Source organism: Paroedura picta, chromosome 1 (genome assembly GCF_049243985.1).
Source record: "Paroedura picta isolate Pp20150507F chromosome 1, Ppicta_v3.0, whole genome shotgun sequence".
NCBI lineage: Eukaryota > Metazoa > Chordata > Lepidosauria > Squamata > Gekkonidae > Paroedura > Paroedura picta.
Window position 1 is genome coordinate 84,027,675 of NC_135369.1, and position 14,099 is coordinate 84,041,773.

At 42.0% G+C, this 14,099-nt stretch overlaps 1 protein-coding gene across 6 annotated transcripts in view; it reads left to right on the plus strand.

Annotated features, from left to right (window-relative positions):
* The window catches only part of LYST (lysosomal trafficking regulator), a 110,734-nt gene that overhangs the window by 70,263 nt on the left and 26,372 nt on the right, over positions 1–14,099 (plus strand). For 4 of the 6 annotated variants that reach the window (XM_077345545.1, XM_077345564.1, XM_077345554.1 and 1 more), the window contains exons 29-39: positions 570–731; positions 1,084–1,275; positions 2,076–2,254; positions 2,809–3,015; positions 3,757–3,933; positions 4,341–4,417; positions 4,571–4,759; positions 7,909–8,054; positions 8,138–8,234; positions 10,378–10,439; positions 12,580–12,635. In XM_077345545.1, the coding sequence (XP_077201660.1) occupies positions 570–731; positions 1,084–1,275; positions 2,076–2,254; positions 2,809–3,015; positions 3,757–3,933; positions 4,341–4,417; positions 4,571–4,759; positions 7,909–8,054; positions 8,138–8,234; positions 10,378–10,439; positions 12,580–12,635 (1,544 nt within the window). The remainder of the gene's footprint in view (positions 1–569; positions 732–1,083; positions 1,276–2,075; positions 2,255–2,808; positions 3,016–3,756; positions 3,934–4,340; positions 4,418–4,570; positions 4,760–7,908; positions 8,055–8,137; positions 8,235–10,377; positions 10,440–12,579; positions 12,636–14,099) is intronic. The other 2 variants (XM_077345580.1, XM_077345590.1) reach the window with 1 other exon arrangement.

Genomic DNA, 14,099 nt, shown 5'->3' on the forward strand with positions numbered 1-14,099 from the left:
GTAATGTGAGGAAGGGGTGGCATGATATGGTGAAAGAAATGGGCTTGACAACTATTGAGCAATCTTTTGGTCAACCATATTTGTGCATGGGGATGCTAGTTGTCATTCTCTGTTATATTGCTGAAAAAGGAGGTAGAGAGGGGCAGTGAAGTTTCCTGTTTTCCCTCTGTCATTTTCCTGATAGAGCTGACTGTTGATTTTGCAGACTTTTATTTCCCTTGTCTCTAACAAAGTGTTGAATAAATGCAAAGAGAACTGTGCACCCTCTCATGTATAGGAAGACTAGCAGGATAATGTTTAAAGTGAGGACTTTATGAGGGATGCTGCATTATTAGTAATGATTTTATTGAGTTTCTGTCACACAAATTTGGGAGGTGAATGTTAAGCAAGAACTGAAATTATGTACAGAATATCCCAGCTCACCATGGTCTAATTTGCATTTGCAAAAAACATCAGCTGAAACAGCCATTCATCGTAGAATATAAATAAAGAGATGTTGTAAAATGCTATATAATTTAGATTAGTCATGCCCTACAACTGATGTTTTCTGTTAATTGTCTAAAATAAAGGTTCAGTTGCAATGAAAGACTCCATTATTCCTCACCTGCCAAGACAACATTTCCATTCCTACGGTCATCTTCAGATGCTTCCTTCCTTCAGTCTGTTAAATTTGGAGTCGCCCCTCCAGTCCCCTCTTGGATCTACTTTCCGCTCATTCCCTACAGAAACAGGTGCAGTAATGGTAGCTGTGCCTACCAGTTCATTCTGAGAAAACATTTCTCATGAAATGTTTTTGCAGGATTAGGTTTGGAGCAGTGTACCATCAAAATAGTTTTGATGCAATGTCAACAATGAGATTAGTTGTATCTCTTTTGAAAGCTAACCTGACTGATTTTAATTGTAGTTCATATTAACAGATCTAATTTCTTATATTCCGTTTCCTTTAAAAGAAAATAAATCCAAAGTTTCCCCCCTCATCATCACCACTAGTGCAGTGGCTATGAGAAGATTATTACTAAAATTGAAACTTAAAACACCAGACTTTTATTCAGTATTAAATTTATTTTAATTTTATTCTTGCAGTAGGTAGAAAATTTTCCCTTGCCCGGTCAGACTCACTGCTAATGAGGATGCGTATGCTTGCCAGTGATGAACTCAGTTTGATGATGCAACGGAGAATGAGTCAAGAGAACCCTATACGTGCCACTGAAACAGAGCTTATGCAGAGATTACAGAGGCTTACTGTTCAGGCAACCAACAGGTTCATGTATCAAGGTAGTCCTATTTTCTTAAAACCCATCCTGTTTGGCAGCAATTGTTAACCAACTTTCATAAATTTTCCACAGTCCTTGTGGCCTAACTTGGTTCTATGAACCTGGAGAAACATTTTCATTTCTGGTTTTGACTGTTCATATGAGGAGCATTAATGCTCATTTTTTTAGATTGTGGGAAGACCTAAATGATTGTATGATCTTGTGAAGGTGATGCAAAGCTAGTCACAACTTCAGTAGATAGTGTTAAAGAGTGAGCGAACAGCTGTAAATATTGCAATATATTCTAAGAAAGGGATCAGAATAGTACTGTAGTAACACTATATGTAGGTGAGTAATTAGTATGTTTGTTAACATACAGGAGGAACTATGTGGTGTGTAATTAATTTACTAAACAATATATTCAGAGTTGTCCTATGTGATGCTCATTAGCTCTCATAGATATGTAGCTGCAGTCTTCAGCTACAGCTCTGTGTTTAATGCAGTATCTACATGGACTCCAAGATCTTCACGGTGTTTTCCTGGAACATATTTTAAAAATCTCCAGGCTTCTTCTGTGGCATTCTCTATAGGCTTCAGAATGTCTTTTAACTGTTTCTCTCCAAACTAGGAATGTATGAGAGCTTTGTATAATGATATGTCAGAACATGGATATTGCATGTTGTAATTACGCCTTTAAACCATTTCATGTGTCTATAATTTAATGTAGCATAAGAACTGTTTGACATGAGCCTCTTTAAAGATGAACAGGATAAAGGTTTAGGTTTGATCTGACCTATTAACATTTTATTTAAAAAACTACAGAGCTTACTGAAGATTGCTTTGATATGCTGGATATGTCAGAGTCTCCTACCCAGGACAGAATCCCAGTTTCACAGATAGAACAGACAGAAGAAGTGTACCAACAGGAACTACCAAAAAATAAGAATCCTTTCCTGCAAGAAATGCTTAAAATAATGATTGAAGGAATTGGATTATCTGTTGTAAGTACTTTGTATCTTTTAGCCTTTTTTTGAAGATTGTACCCATGAAGACTTCTGAGTCAAGTCTTTCCTGTGCACATTTCTCTGTTTTTTAAAATTCTCGGTTCATTTTTGACATACAAAGCAAACATGAACACTATTTTTTTAATTATATGTTTTATGAAAAAAGATGTACAGGAATTTCTATATGGTTCCACACATAAATCCTAATAGTAGTAGGCTAGCAACTTAACAGGTCATCTTGTACAATCTTAGAAAATAAAATGACTAAAAACATGTTATTATTTTAGTTTAGTTTACTGTACTTAAATCCCTTTAAATATTTTAGTGACAACAATTGTGACCTCCCTCTGCCAGTGTGCATATGGGGGGGGGGGCGCTAGGGGTCTTCTCTTCCTTTAACATATTCATAAAAGGAAACATTGACAAAATCGTTTTTTAATTAAGGAGGTTGTGTTACAATAGTATTCCGTGTGCTGAGGTCTAACCTGAGACATCAAATTTCTATTAAGAAAAAGCATTCAATAAGATAACAAATTTGTCTTGGTTCTTAGGGTACAAACAGGCCAAGTCCCCCAACCCCACAATGGAAAAGAATTCTTTTGTCTTGCAAGGAAACATTTCGAATGCAACTTGGAAGGCTGCTGGTGCATGCTTTGTCTCCAGGACGCTCTTTCCAAGAAAGGAAACAAAACTTGGAAATATTACCTGCAATAAATCATCAGGAAATACTGCGAGACTGTCTGAGTCCAACTTTGCAAGTAAACATTATAGCACATTAAATTTTCTAGATCAGTATGATATTTCTAAAACTTTTAATGGTTAAGCATTAAGGGAAACTGGTACATAGACATTGCTGAATACATTTGGCTTTTCCATTCTTCCTGACCAGTTTTTAAAAGGTTGTAAGATTTTTGGAACTCCCATGCTATTATCATAAATGGCTATTCAACTTCTGGACTTATTTGCGACTTCTAAATAGGAAGGCTGTTTTGGGAAAGGCTCTTTGGGTATGTTTAACTAGTTTTTATAAATAACTATTTCATCAATTTGTTCTGTAAATTTTATATAGTGTCTTTGGTTTGAAATAATAGTAATTGGACTGGGACCAAGGAGAATTATTTATTTAATTTATTTATTTAATTAGGGTCAAATCCCTGCTTTCTGTTAAACTTATTGGGTGGGTCAGTCATAGACCGTTTATGCACTGGGAACTTCACTGCCCCAGCTCTTGTACAGGAGCACAAATCAGGGGTGGACGACGTGCACCAGGCCAAATGCTCCACCATGTGGATGCAGGAAAAGGTGGGACAATCTGCAATGACTAAAACTCCAGCCTGCAGCCTGGCATGAAACCTCCAGTGCATAAATGGTCATACTCTCTCAGCCTGATCTACCTTGTGAGGATGTGAGGATTATGAGAATAAACTGAAGGAGGGAAAAACTGTGTTGCAGTTAGATTATACTCCTAAAATAATAACTTTTTGATTATTTTTTTTCAGCATGGGTCAAGGTTGTCACTCTACTTGTTTGAATTAATATATTATCACAAGGATGAACTAACTGAAGAAGATCAATTATCAGTAGGATTATTTATGAATACATTAAAACTTTGTGGGTTCAAATGTGTTCCCCTCAATGTACCACCAAACCCAGACATCATAAAAACTATGAAAGAGGTGTGTGAATTCTCACAATCACTTTCTTTACTGGTCTTCTGTTACTGTCAACTGAAATATTACTGCTGTGTAGTTGATGTTTCACAAAATTATGGGCCATACATTAGCTGTATTTAGGGTCAAACTGAGAGACCAGTCATTTGGATAAGTTGCTCCAGTAGTGGGCTAGATCTTACCCTGTCCTACCACTCTGTGAAGGAACATTTTGAAGACTGTCTCCAACTCCAGTGGCTTTTTTACAATTGAGGAAGGATTCTTTGAGGACAGTTGGTTGCTTAGAATGCCAATCAAAATGTGAGGAGTTATAAAACACTTGAATCTTACAAGTTATACAGTGTATGAGTTATAAAGATATAGAAGGAAATGCAAAGGACATATTTTAATCTGTAAGATTTGACTTTTGCCAGGACCAAAAAAAACATGAGGCAGAAGAAGAGGTGAACAAAGCTGCTTGGGAGAAGACTATGGCTAATAACCGACAAACGTAAGTTGCCTATGGGGGAGAGGGAAGGGTTTGCTCACTACATGCAGGCATTTGGATTTTGGCTTTATAGATGGTTATGCTATGATGTTTTATTACAAAACATATGTCATGTACTCAGGTGATATTATTTTCTAAGTTGATTTCCACATGTAGTCTTTTTCAGCGCCTGGATGCAAAGTCAAAGGACTTTTCTAAAATAGCTGGAGATATCACTCAGGCTGTGTGTTTGTCGCAAGGAATAGAAAGAAAGAAGGTGATTCAGCACATCCGAGGAATGTATAAAACAGACCTGAGTGCTAGCAGACATTGGCAAGAGCTTATTCAGCAGCTTACACATGATAGGTAAACAATTTTACTGTGATGATCTGCTCTTTAAGTCATGAGTTGCTGTGTCTGTTCTTTCAAAAGAAAAAAAGATTGTCATCATTTGCTCATTATCTGAATAAATAATAAAATAAATATTCGGAGAAGGTATCTTCATTGTGTATCTGTAAAGTGAAAACTGCCAATCCTGTGAAAGTTTAGAAAGCAAGTAAAATATGGTATACTTCAAAGACTTCAGGAATGTTACCCTGTCGCCTACTCTATTCTCTCAAAACCAAAACTAAATGCTACAAATTTGCTAAATTTGTCTACTTAATGTATTTGCTAAATTCTCATTCAAAATCTAATACATGTAGCGAGAAGTGTAAATGCTGATTAAACAGAAGTTTGTCTGCTTCATAGTCAAGATGAAATGGAAAAAAATGTATAAAAATGTGGAATAAAAACCACTGTGGGTTTTGGCTCCCACCTGTGGTGGATAATTCCTGAGATTCCACACAACATTGTTGCTCATCCATTGTTTTTCTGTGATTTCCCCATGCTTTCTCAAACCACCTTTAATCTGATGTTTCCTGCCAGTCTACAGCAGAAGTGTGCTTACGTTCTGCATGGAAGCTGTTCTGGCTTCAAAACTGCCACTTACTTCAGCACCACTTTTCCTGCCATAGACTACCACAGCTGCCATTTCCTTCCCTGATCTACTGAAGAGGGGAGGCTTTTAAAAACCAGCAATATTTAGATTGCTGTATTATAATAATGTTCTAACAGTCTGTCATGTTAGGTCCTCAGGATAGTCAGCTATGATTAAAAATAGAGCTTTCCCAGATACACAAGCCTGATAGGCATAACAGAGTCCTGTCAGGTCTGTGTGTCTGGTAAACGTCTTCATTATGCTGCGTACTAATCCATGACTGATTTTCTGCTTTCTATGTGGTCTGATGATTTCCCTTTCATTGTCTGATGAAGTGTGCTTGTACATAAAAGCTTGCTACTTGAATAAAACTTGGTTGGTCTTTAAGGTACCATTGGACTCAAAATTTGTTCTGCTACTTCAGACCAACACAGCTACCTACTTTATTGAAAACTAGAAAATAAGCAAGCTGTAATCTAAATACAGTGGGCACTAGCGGTTAGTCTGCCCCCCCCCCACAGGCACAGCCTACCGGTAGGTGAGGGTGACTGGAGTCCGAGTGTCTCTGTTTGCGGGCGGGGTAGGGGGGCGGGCTCCGCCGCTGCTACCGGCTGCGCCGACCGCGGTGCTGCTACCAGGTGCGTTGGCGCCACCGCTGGCTGCGATGGCTTTGCCGCCGGCGTGGACGTCTCCACCGCCGCCGCTGACGGCCCCGCCGGCTTCGCCGCAGACGCCTCTGCCGTCTCGACCGCCGCCACTGCTGGCGGCGGTGGGTTCACCAGCGCCGGGGACGTCTCCGCCACCGCCCTGATGGCCCTGCTGGCATTGGTGCCACTGGCTGTGCTGGCTGCGCCGCCGCCACCGCAGCCTCCGTCGCCACTGCTGGCGGCTCCGGCGGCTCTGCCGCCTGCGCCGCCGGGATGCTGCAGACCTGCCGCTGGTCAGTCCGGCGGCAAGGGACCAATTGCCACCGGACTGACAATCGGAGGGGCCAATCGGCAGGATTGGGCCCTCCGATTGTCAGTCCGGGGGAAGGGGCCTATCGGCACCCTTCCTCATCCCAGACAGGGCCCTCCAACAGAGCCCTTACAGCTTTATTTTATCCGCTCTGTGAGGAGCGGTTAAAGACTAGAAATTAAGCCTGCTGTAGGCAAAATACAGCGGGCATTAGCGGGGTGGGAAAGAAAGAAAGAGAGGAAGGAAGAGGCTGAGAGATAGAGGCAGATAGGGGAGAGAGAGAAATTAAGGAAGGAAGGAAAAAGGATTGAAGGAAGAAGGAATGAAGGAGAAAGAGAATGCTTGGAGGAAGGACGAAAGGAAGGAAGGCAGGTAGGAGGTAGTTTGAAGGGAACGGGGCAGGGGTTGGAGGAATGATGTTGGGAAGGTTGTTTTGGGGGAGGGTGAAGTAGTGAAGGGTGGGTGGGTGAGTGGGTGGGCTTGGAAGGTGCGGCAGAGGGTGGGTGGGCTCGACCGATGGGGGGGAAAGCCTTTGCCGCAGGCCCCCCCCCACGCTGAAGCCATCCCCCCCGCCCTCCGCAGTCGCTGGCTTCAGCACAGCGAAAGGAGCAGTCCCTGCTCCTTTCGCCATGTGGAAGCTATCCCCCCTTCCTCCCTCGCAGTTGCTGGCTTTAGCGCAGCGAAAGGAGCAGGCCCTGCTCCTTTCGCCATGTGGAAGCCATTCCCTACCCCCCGGTCGCCCCTCGGGTGCTCACCAGTGGCGAAGGCTCTTTGCTTGCTGCGGCGACTCCCCGGGTGGCCCAGGAGAGGCCAGGCCAACCAGCTAATGGGGAGCCGCACTTTGCGAGGCTCCCGATTGGCCGATTGGCCCTGGATTGACACTCGGAAGGCCCAATCAGGAACCGCTTTCCGGCTCCTGATTCGGCCCTCTGAGTTTTTATCCCGGACAGGGCCCGCCCTTTCTCCTCCCACTTTGCCCTTATCCTTTTATTACTACCGCTCCGCAGAGGGCCCAGCTAGAGGGTTACAAATAGTTACAGATAGAGTAAGCCTTTTCTTTGTCGCAGATAAAACTTTCCCTATCTACTTCTGTAACAAATGGGGCAAGAAGTTTACTTTTTGAAAAGTAAAAACTGAATAAAGAGAACACAGTGCACAGAAACTTTGATTAAGCTGTTGGTGACTTCTTAAATTAGGAAAAGGACCCTGTGACACGGGTGTGGAGGAATAGGCAAGAGAAAGCTACCATCAGGAAGCACCATTTCTACTGCACTGAATTGTCAGTGGCAGCGGCAATAGGGATAACTACAGGGAATCATTGCTGTGTGGAAAACCCTTGTGTGAAGACTCTTTCCAGGTTAAGGCAGCCTAGTGAAAGCAAGGCAAGTCATCACCATTATCAGCCTTAAAGTTAATTAGAAATTGTCTATTTAGATTTGTGTAGAATGGCACTCCATTTTATGCGGATGAAGCTCTCTGAAACTTGTTAGGACATTTTGCATGTTTCACTAGACACTTAAATCAGAAAAAAATGATCTTAGAAGGTGTTCAAATTTCAGTAAAATGCTTCTGCTTTCAGAGCACTCTGGTATGAACCTGCCTCCTACCCAACATCTTGGCAACTAGATCCAACAGAAGGTCCTAACAGAGAGAGGCGCCGTTTGCAGAGGTGCTACTTAACAATTCCTAATAAGTACCTTCTCAAAGACAGACAAAAACCAGAAGGTAACTTTTAACATCCCCTACTATGCTTGTTACTGTCTTTCAAGAAGCTATACAAATTAATTATGTTTTCTTTTTCTATATAGAGATTATTAAGCCCCCTCTGGCATATTTATTTGAAGACAAAACACATTCATCTCATTCTTCCACTGTAAAAGATAAAGCAGCCAGTGAACATATAAGGTTAGTTTTAATAAAGCTTAAATATAATTTCTGATTTCATAGAATAGAATCAGAGAGTTTGAAGGGACCTCTAGGTCATCTAATCTAGCTCCCTGCATAATGTCGGAACTCACAACTACCTGCCTACCCGCAGTGACTCTTTGATACCCAAATGATTCCCCCACCACCAAAAAATTCCAGAATCCAGCCTGGCCAGGAGGAAATTCACTTACCATCCCACAGTAATGATCAGCAATTCTTTGGGTATGCAAGGAAGGGCCACAAGAGACAGACACTGGCACATCCCTTCCTGCCCACCCACTCACAATCTGCCTAAATGACTATCTAGCCTCTGCTTTAAAACTTCCACCACTTCCCAAGGAAGCCTGATCCACTGAGGAACTGCTCTAACTGTCAGGAACTTCTTCCAGATGCTTAGCCAAAAATTCTTTTGAATTAATTTCAATCCATTGGTGCTGGTCTGACCCTTCAAATATTTGAATATAGTTATCATATTACCTCTTAGTCGTCTTCTCTCCAGACTAAACAGACCAAGCTCCCTCAACCTTTCCTTATACAACTTGGTCTCCAAACCCCTCACCATCTTTGTAGCCCTCCTCTGGACACTCTGCAGTTTCTCTACATCTTTCTTCAATTGCGGTGCCCAACTGAACACAGTACTTCAAGTGAGGTCTTACCAAAGTGGAGTAAACATCACCTCTCTTGATCTGGACACTATACTTCTCTTAATACAGCCCAAAATCCTATTTGCCTTTATAGCCAGTGAGTCCCACTGCTGACTCATGTTCAATGTCCTTTTCACATTTACTACTGCCAAGATAACTCTCGCCCATCCTGTATTGATGCATAGGATTTTTCCTACCTAAATGAAGAACTTTACATTTATCACTATTGAAATTCATTTAATTCATTTTAGCCCAATTTTCTAGCCTGCCATAATTTTTGAAGAGCAAGTAAAGGACAAAGAAATTAAATGCAAAGGAAGAATTAGCATAATGCAAGCTTGTAAATAATCACTTTTTCAGTTGCCTGTGGCAAGTTAAAATCCTTCTCTGGGATTGCATCCAGATGTCACAATCCACCTTAGATTTTTGCATAAATGTGTACCTGTACAGAGAAAAGTCGGTTTTAAATTATTAAATAATAATGAGTCTACTGGACACATAACAGATTCTAATTTCTACACTTTTTCTGATATTTGTCTCCCTTCTCCTACCAGGCACGGCATCTTCTTTGTAGCCATGCCACTGTGAGGGTAGCATTTCTCAAAAAACTGATTTGAATTCAGTTGTCACAGCAATCCACAATTGGTACAAACTGTGAATAGCAAACCAGCAAAGCCTGTGAACTGTGAATAGCAAAGCCCAGTATGAAATCTTGTTTAGCGCCAAACAGTGAACTACAGTTCAGCATTTGAGATATCACAGCAATCCCAGGTGATGAGAGGTTTGTGGTCAAAAATGAGGGTTTCCTATCGCCTCCCTTTAATTTTTTAAAGTCAAAACAACTGCTTGGTTCAGGACCCCATGACTGGCATTTGAGGCAGTATATAAGGCTGTGGGCAAGAGGAGGAGCAACTGGCATGTAAACACTTCCCTTTTCTGTGAACTTCACCTGTATTGTCCAGCTTGCCAATAAGGCCCTGTTTTATGTGCACCCCACCTTTTGAAGTGAGATGAGTGCTGGTGAAAGTTGGTGCTTTTTCTGTGGGGTACTCTCATCTTTGGAATGTCCTCGACTATAAGACATCTGGCTACCTACCTTGCTTTCTTTTAAGCACCATTTCTTTTTACCCAAAAAGATTATATCTTGCAAACTTTTTATGGTCTGCTTCTGGCCCAAGCATTATTTTATCTATATCATTCTAGGTTATTCAGTGCTTATTGTATGCTACCATTAGATCCTAACTTGCTTAATGATATTGGCTTGTTTTTTTTTATTCTTATGGTTGAATTATTTTGTTTTATTAGTTATATAAGCCCCTCTCAGCAGGTCTCTGGAAAGCTGGCATATAAAATTTATAAATAAATAAATGCTCCACTCATGTACCATACAGTCTAAACATTTGAATTGATTTCATTTGAGAAAGATCTTTTTAAAGTTAATCCATAAAATCCAATGTATGGCATTTTTATGTCTTCAGAGTAAATCGAAGATGCATCAGTGTGGCACCTTCTAGAGAGACACCTGGTGAATTGCTACTTGGTAAGAGAAATTAATTTCTATCAATATATTGTATTCTTATCAATATATTGTATTCCCCATTTGTGGATACATAAATCTATGGATCAGGGCTATGTCAAATCAAGAGACATTTTCCTACAAGTTGGGGAACCAGCCTGGTGTGTAGAAATATCTGAAAACCCACGGTAAAAATAGGAGATAAATCCCTCAAACAGAGGAACTAGAGCTGCTGTCTAAAGATAACAGGACTGCAGGTGAATAAGTGAAGGAGAGGGGAGTACATAGTTGTGAAGACTGGCAGATGGGAAGGTAGAGTGGCAGGGGGGGATGAGAAGCTGCCCCAGGAGCCAGCATATGGCATTTCTTCAATGGGATAGGCTGGCTGACACAGGGTCCTGCCAAGCAAGGTGGAAGAAGATGAGCGGGGAGTGGTGGGACAGTGGTATTTGAATGAGAGAGCAGAGTGATGGGAAAGGGGACCAGAAGGTAGGCACAGCAGTGAAGAGGAAGTGAAGAACTACTATCCCTTCTGAATCTCCATAGTCACCAACTGATTGAGGCAGCCAAGCAACTTGGAGTCACTGTGGCAGCCAGGCAGGTGGTGGCACTTCAGCAGGAGAGCTGGCTGTTGGGCAAGTAACCAGCCAGCTGAGCAAGCAACGAGGAAGGGGGATGGCTGGACAGAGCAGCATAGAGGGGGAGGAGGTGGTAGGGAGGTGATACTGAGGAAACAGGAGGAAGCAGTTGAGCAACAGATAGATGGGGACCTATGTTGAGACTAAGAGAAAACTAGAAGGGTGCAGAAGGAAAAAGGTGGAAGGATATGGTAGAAATTAGAGGAAAGGGAAGAGGAAGGTGGCTGGTGGTGAGTATCAAAAGCCAGAGGTTTATGGTCAATATCTTTTGATACTCTGGCAAATGATGGAAAGAGAATTTCCAGGATAATCCTAATTTCAGGTGGGGAGCTGTGTTTGCCTGTAGTAGACCAACATTCCAGTCCAGTAGAACCTTAAGGACCAGTACATTTTCCCATGGTCTAAGTTTTCATGAGTCAGAGACCACTCAATCACATACCAGTTCCAGATGCCAAGATAGTGCTGTTTTTCTTAGCCTGTAGATAGACAGCTAAGGTGCTAACCAACAGCTTTGTGTGGGTATATCTGTTTAGAATCTTTGAACGCATCAAATATTTGCTACATAGTGTAACTGCACATAGTGTAAATGGCTGAATGCTGGTTAGGCTTCGTAGTTTTAGAGGAGTCATATAAGCAGTTGCTTGTTTCAACCTAGGGGTCCTTTGGACTCTAAGAATGACCCTAGAACTCCTAGCCTTCTCCTTTCCATAACTACTGATGTTGGGACTGATTTTCTATCTGGGAGTAGGATTTGGATGTCAGAGCAGTTTTTTAGTTATGTTTCCCTTCTGGAAAGGGGGAAATGTTGTACATCTTGGTTACTTGTCAGTTAATGGGACACAGATTCTTCAACGAGATATGTGAGTTGCAGTTGAAATAAGGAAAGAAAAATAGGTGGGGGGAACAGGGCATATCAAGGACTGAAGAAGTGTTAACAAACGAGCTTTTTGTTCCTATTTCAGCGCAATATTGTACTTTAGTGTAGTTTCTTATATGGCAAGCATTTAACAAAAGAGTAAAAATGCTGTTTTACTAAAGCAAGTGAGAGAGAGAGGTGGGTAATAATTAATCTCATATGTAATGCATGCGCATTCATTGGTCACAAAATATCTGATATGATTGCTTACATCAGGCTTTATCAACCAGGTTTTTGTGAAACCCTGGGGTTTCTTGATGGCCCTGGAACAGTTTCCCAAATGGGTGGGAGTTAATTAATTTATATACACATACGCATACACATTATACACACACACACACACACGCACGCACATATATATATAGGCTTGGAAAAGCTAAGGACCCTTCCTAAGAGGCTGATTCATTTTTTAGGGGATGTGTGGGACTCTTGTTTTGGCTATGAAAATAAATATGTCGTGATTACTTTCTGAAAGCCCTCTGTTGCCAAAAGTGTGCTGTTAGTTTGTCCTCATCTGTTTGCTAATAGTGGTGGCATTCTTCCCTTGTGGGCATCCAGGACAATATATGTTGTAAAACGCAGTTTGTATTGTGTATTTATCCTTGGGCAGGTAAATGTGGAATGTATTTTGTGGAAGACAATGCTTCTGATGCAGCAGAAAGCTCAGTAAGTACAAATTGCAATGCTACTTTCGTTAAAATCATGTATGTGAATCTTTTCTCCTTTATAGTTATAATCAGAGCGAATTTGGGGACAATTTGAAATTTTTAAAGTACTGAGTTTGGTTGTGTAGGGAGGTTTAATATATCTTGGGAGCAGAGGATTCTATTTATGATTTGAGTCACTTTGTAAATATTTCAGAAGCAGCCATCCATAGGACTGAAGCAGGAAACTATACAGAGAGCAATTCATTCTAATTAGTTAAGGACGGCTTCTCATCTCATTTTAGGGCTTTAATCTCAAATTAGGTCTCTGTGTTTTTAGTTGCCGTAAATGGAATCAGAACTGAGTTATGAGTAGGATATTTGTTTATTAGGCAGAGTATAAGAAAGAGTTTGGATGCTTATTATAAGCTCAAAGATTTAATCACACCCCTAGCTCTTCCTCCTGATGGATGGCTGCCCTGACTCTCCCCCAGTAGCATTAGCCAGCTGCCTGAAAGCAGTGATGAGATGGCTCAAGCAGAGTCATCTGAAGCTCAACCTCTCAAAGACGGAGGTCCTGTGATTGGGCAGAAGGGGCCCAAGTGAGGAAGCGTGCCTACCCAGCCTGGATGGAGTGCAGCTATCAGTGGTTCGCTCTGACAGGAACCTGGGTGTGATTTTAGATGCCTCCCTATCTATGGAGGCTCAAGTCACCCAAGTAGCACGGCTGGCATTCTACCACCTTCGCCAGGCCAAACTACTAGCTCCCTACTTGGCCTCAGAACACCTAGCCACAGTGATCCACGCAACTGTCACCTCTAGACTAGACTTCTGTAATTCGCTATATGCAGGTCTGCCCTTAACCTTGAAACGGAAATTGCAACTGGTCCAGAACACTGCAGCCAGGATCCCCACAGCAACACCATGGAGATCCCAAATTCGGCCCATCCTTTAACAACTGTACTGGCTTCCAGTCGAATTCTGGATCAGTTTTAAGGTTCCGGAAATCACATTTAAGGCCATCCGTGGTCTGGGCCCAGTGTACCTAAGGGATTGCCTCTCTGCCCACACCCCTCAAAAAGCCTTACACTCTGCTACTACCAACTGCCTAGTGATCCCTGGCTCGCTTGTCCTCAACCAGGGCCAGAGCTTTTTCCATCCTGGCCCCCACCTGGTGGAACGAGCTCCCAGAGGAGATCAGAGCCCTAGCACAGCTTAAACAATTCTGCAGGGCCTGCAAAAGGGAGCTCTTTCGCCAGGCTTTTGGTTGAGGTGAACCTGAATTTAATCACTTCCCATTGGCCCCTGAGCCCCCCCTCCCATGAAAACCATCAATGACATGTCCATCCCATGGGAGCCATCAGTATGTTACAGTTAAAATGGAAGTTCTCATCATGTTTGTTCCATTACGTTATTGTTCTCCTGTTATGACTATATCGCTGTTGTTCAACTTATCATGTTATTTGTCCTGTTTTTTCTCCAGTTC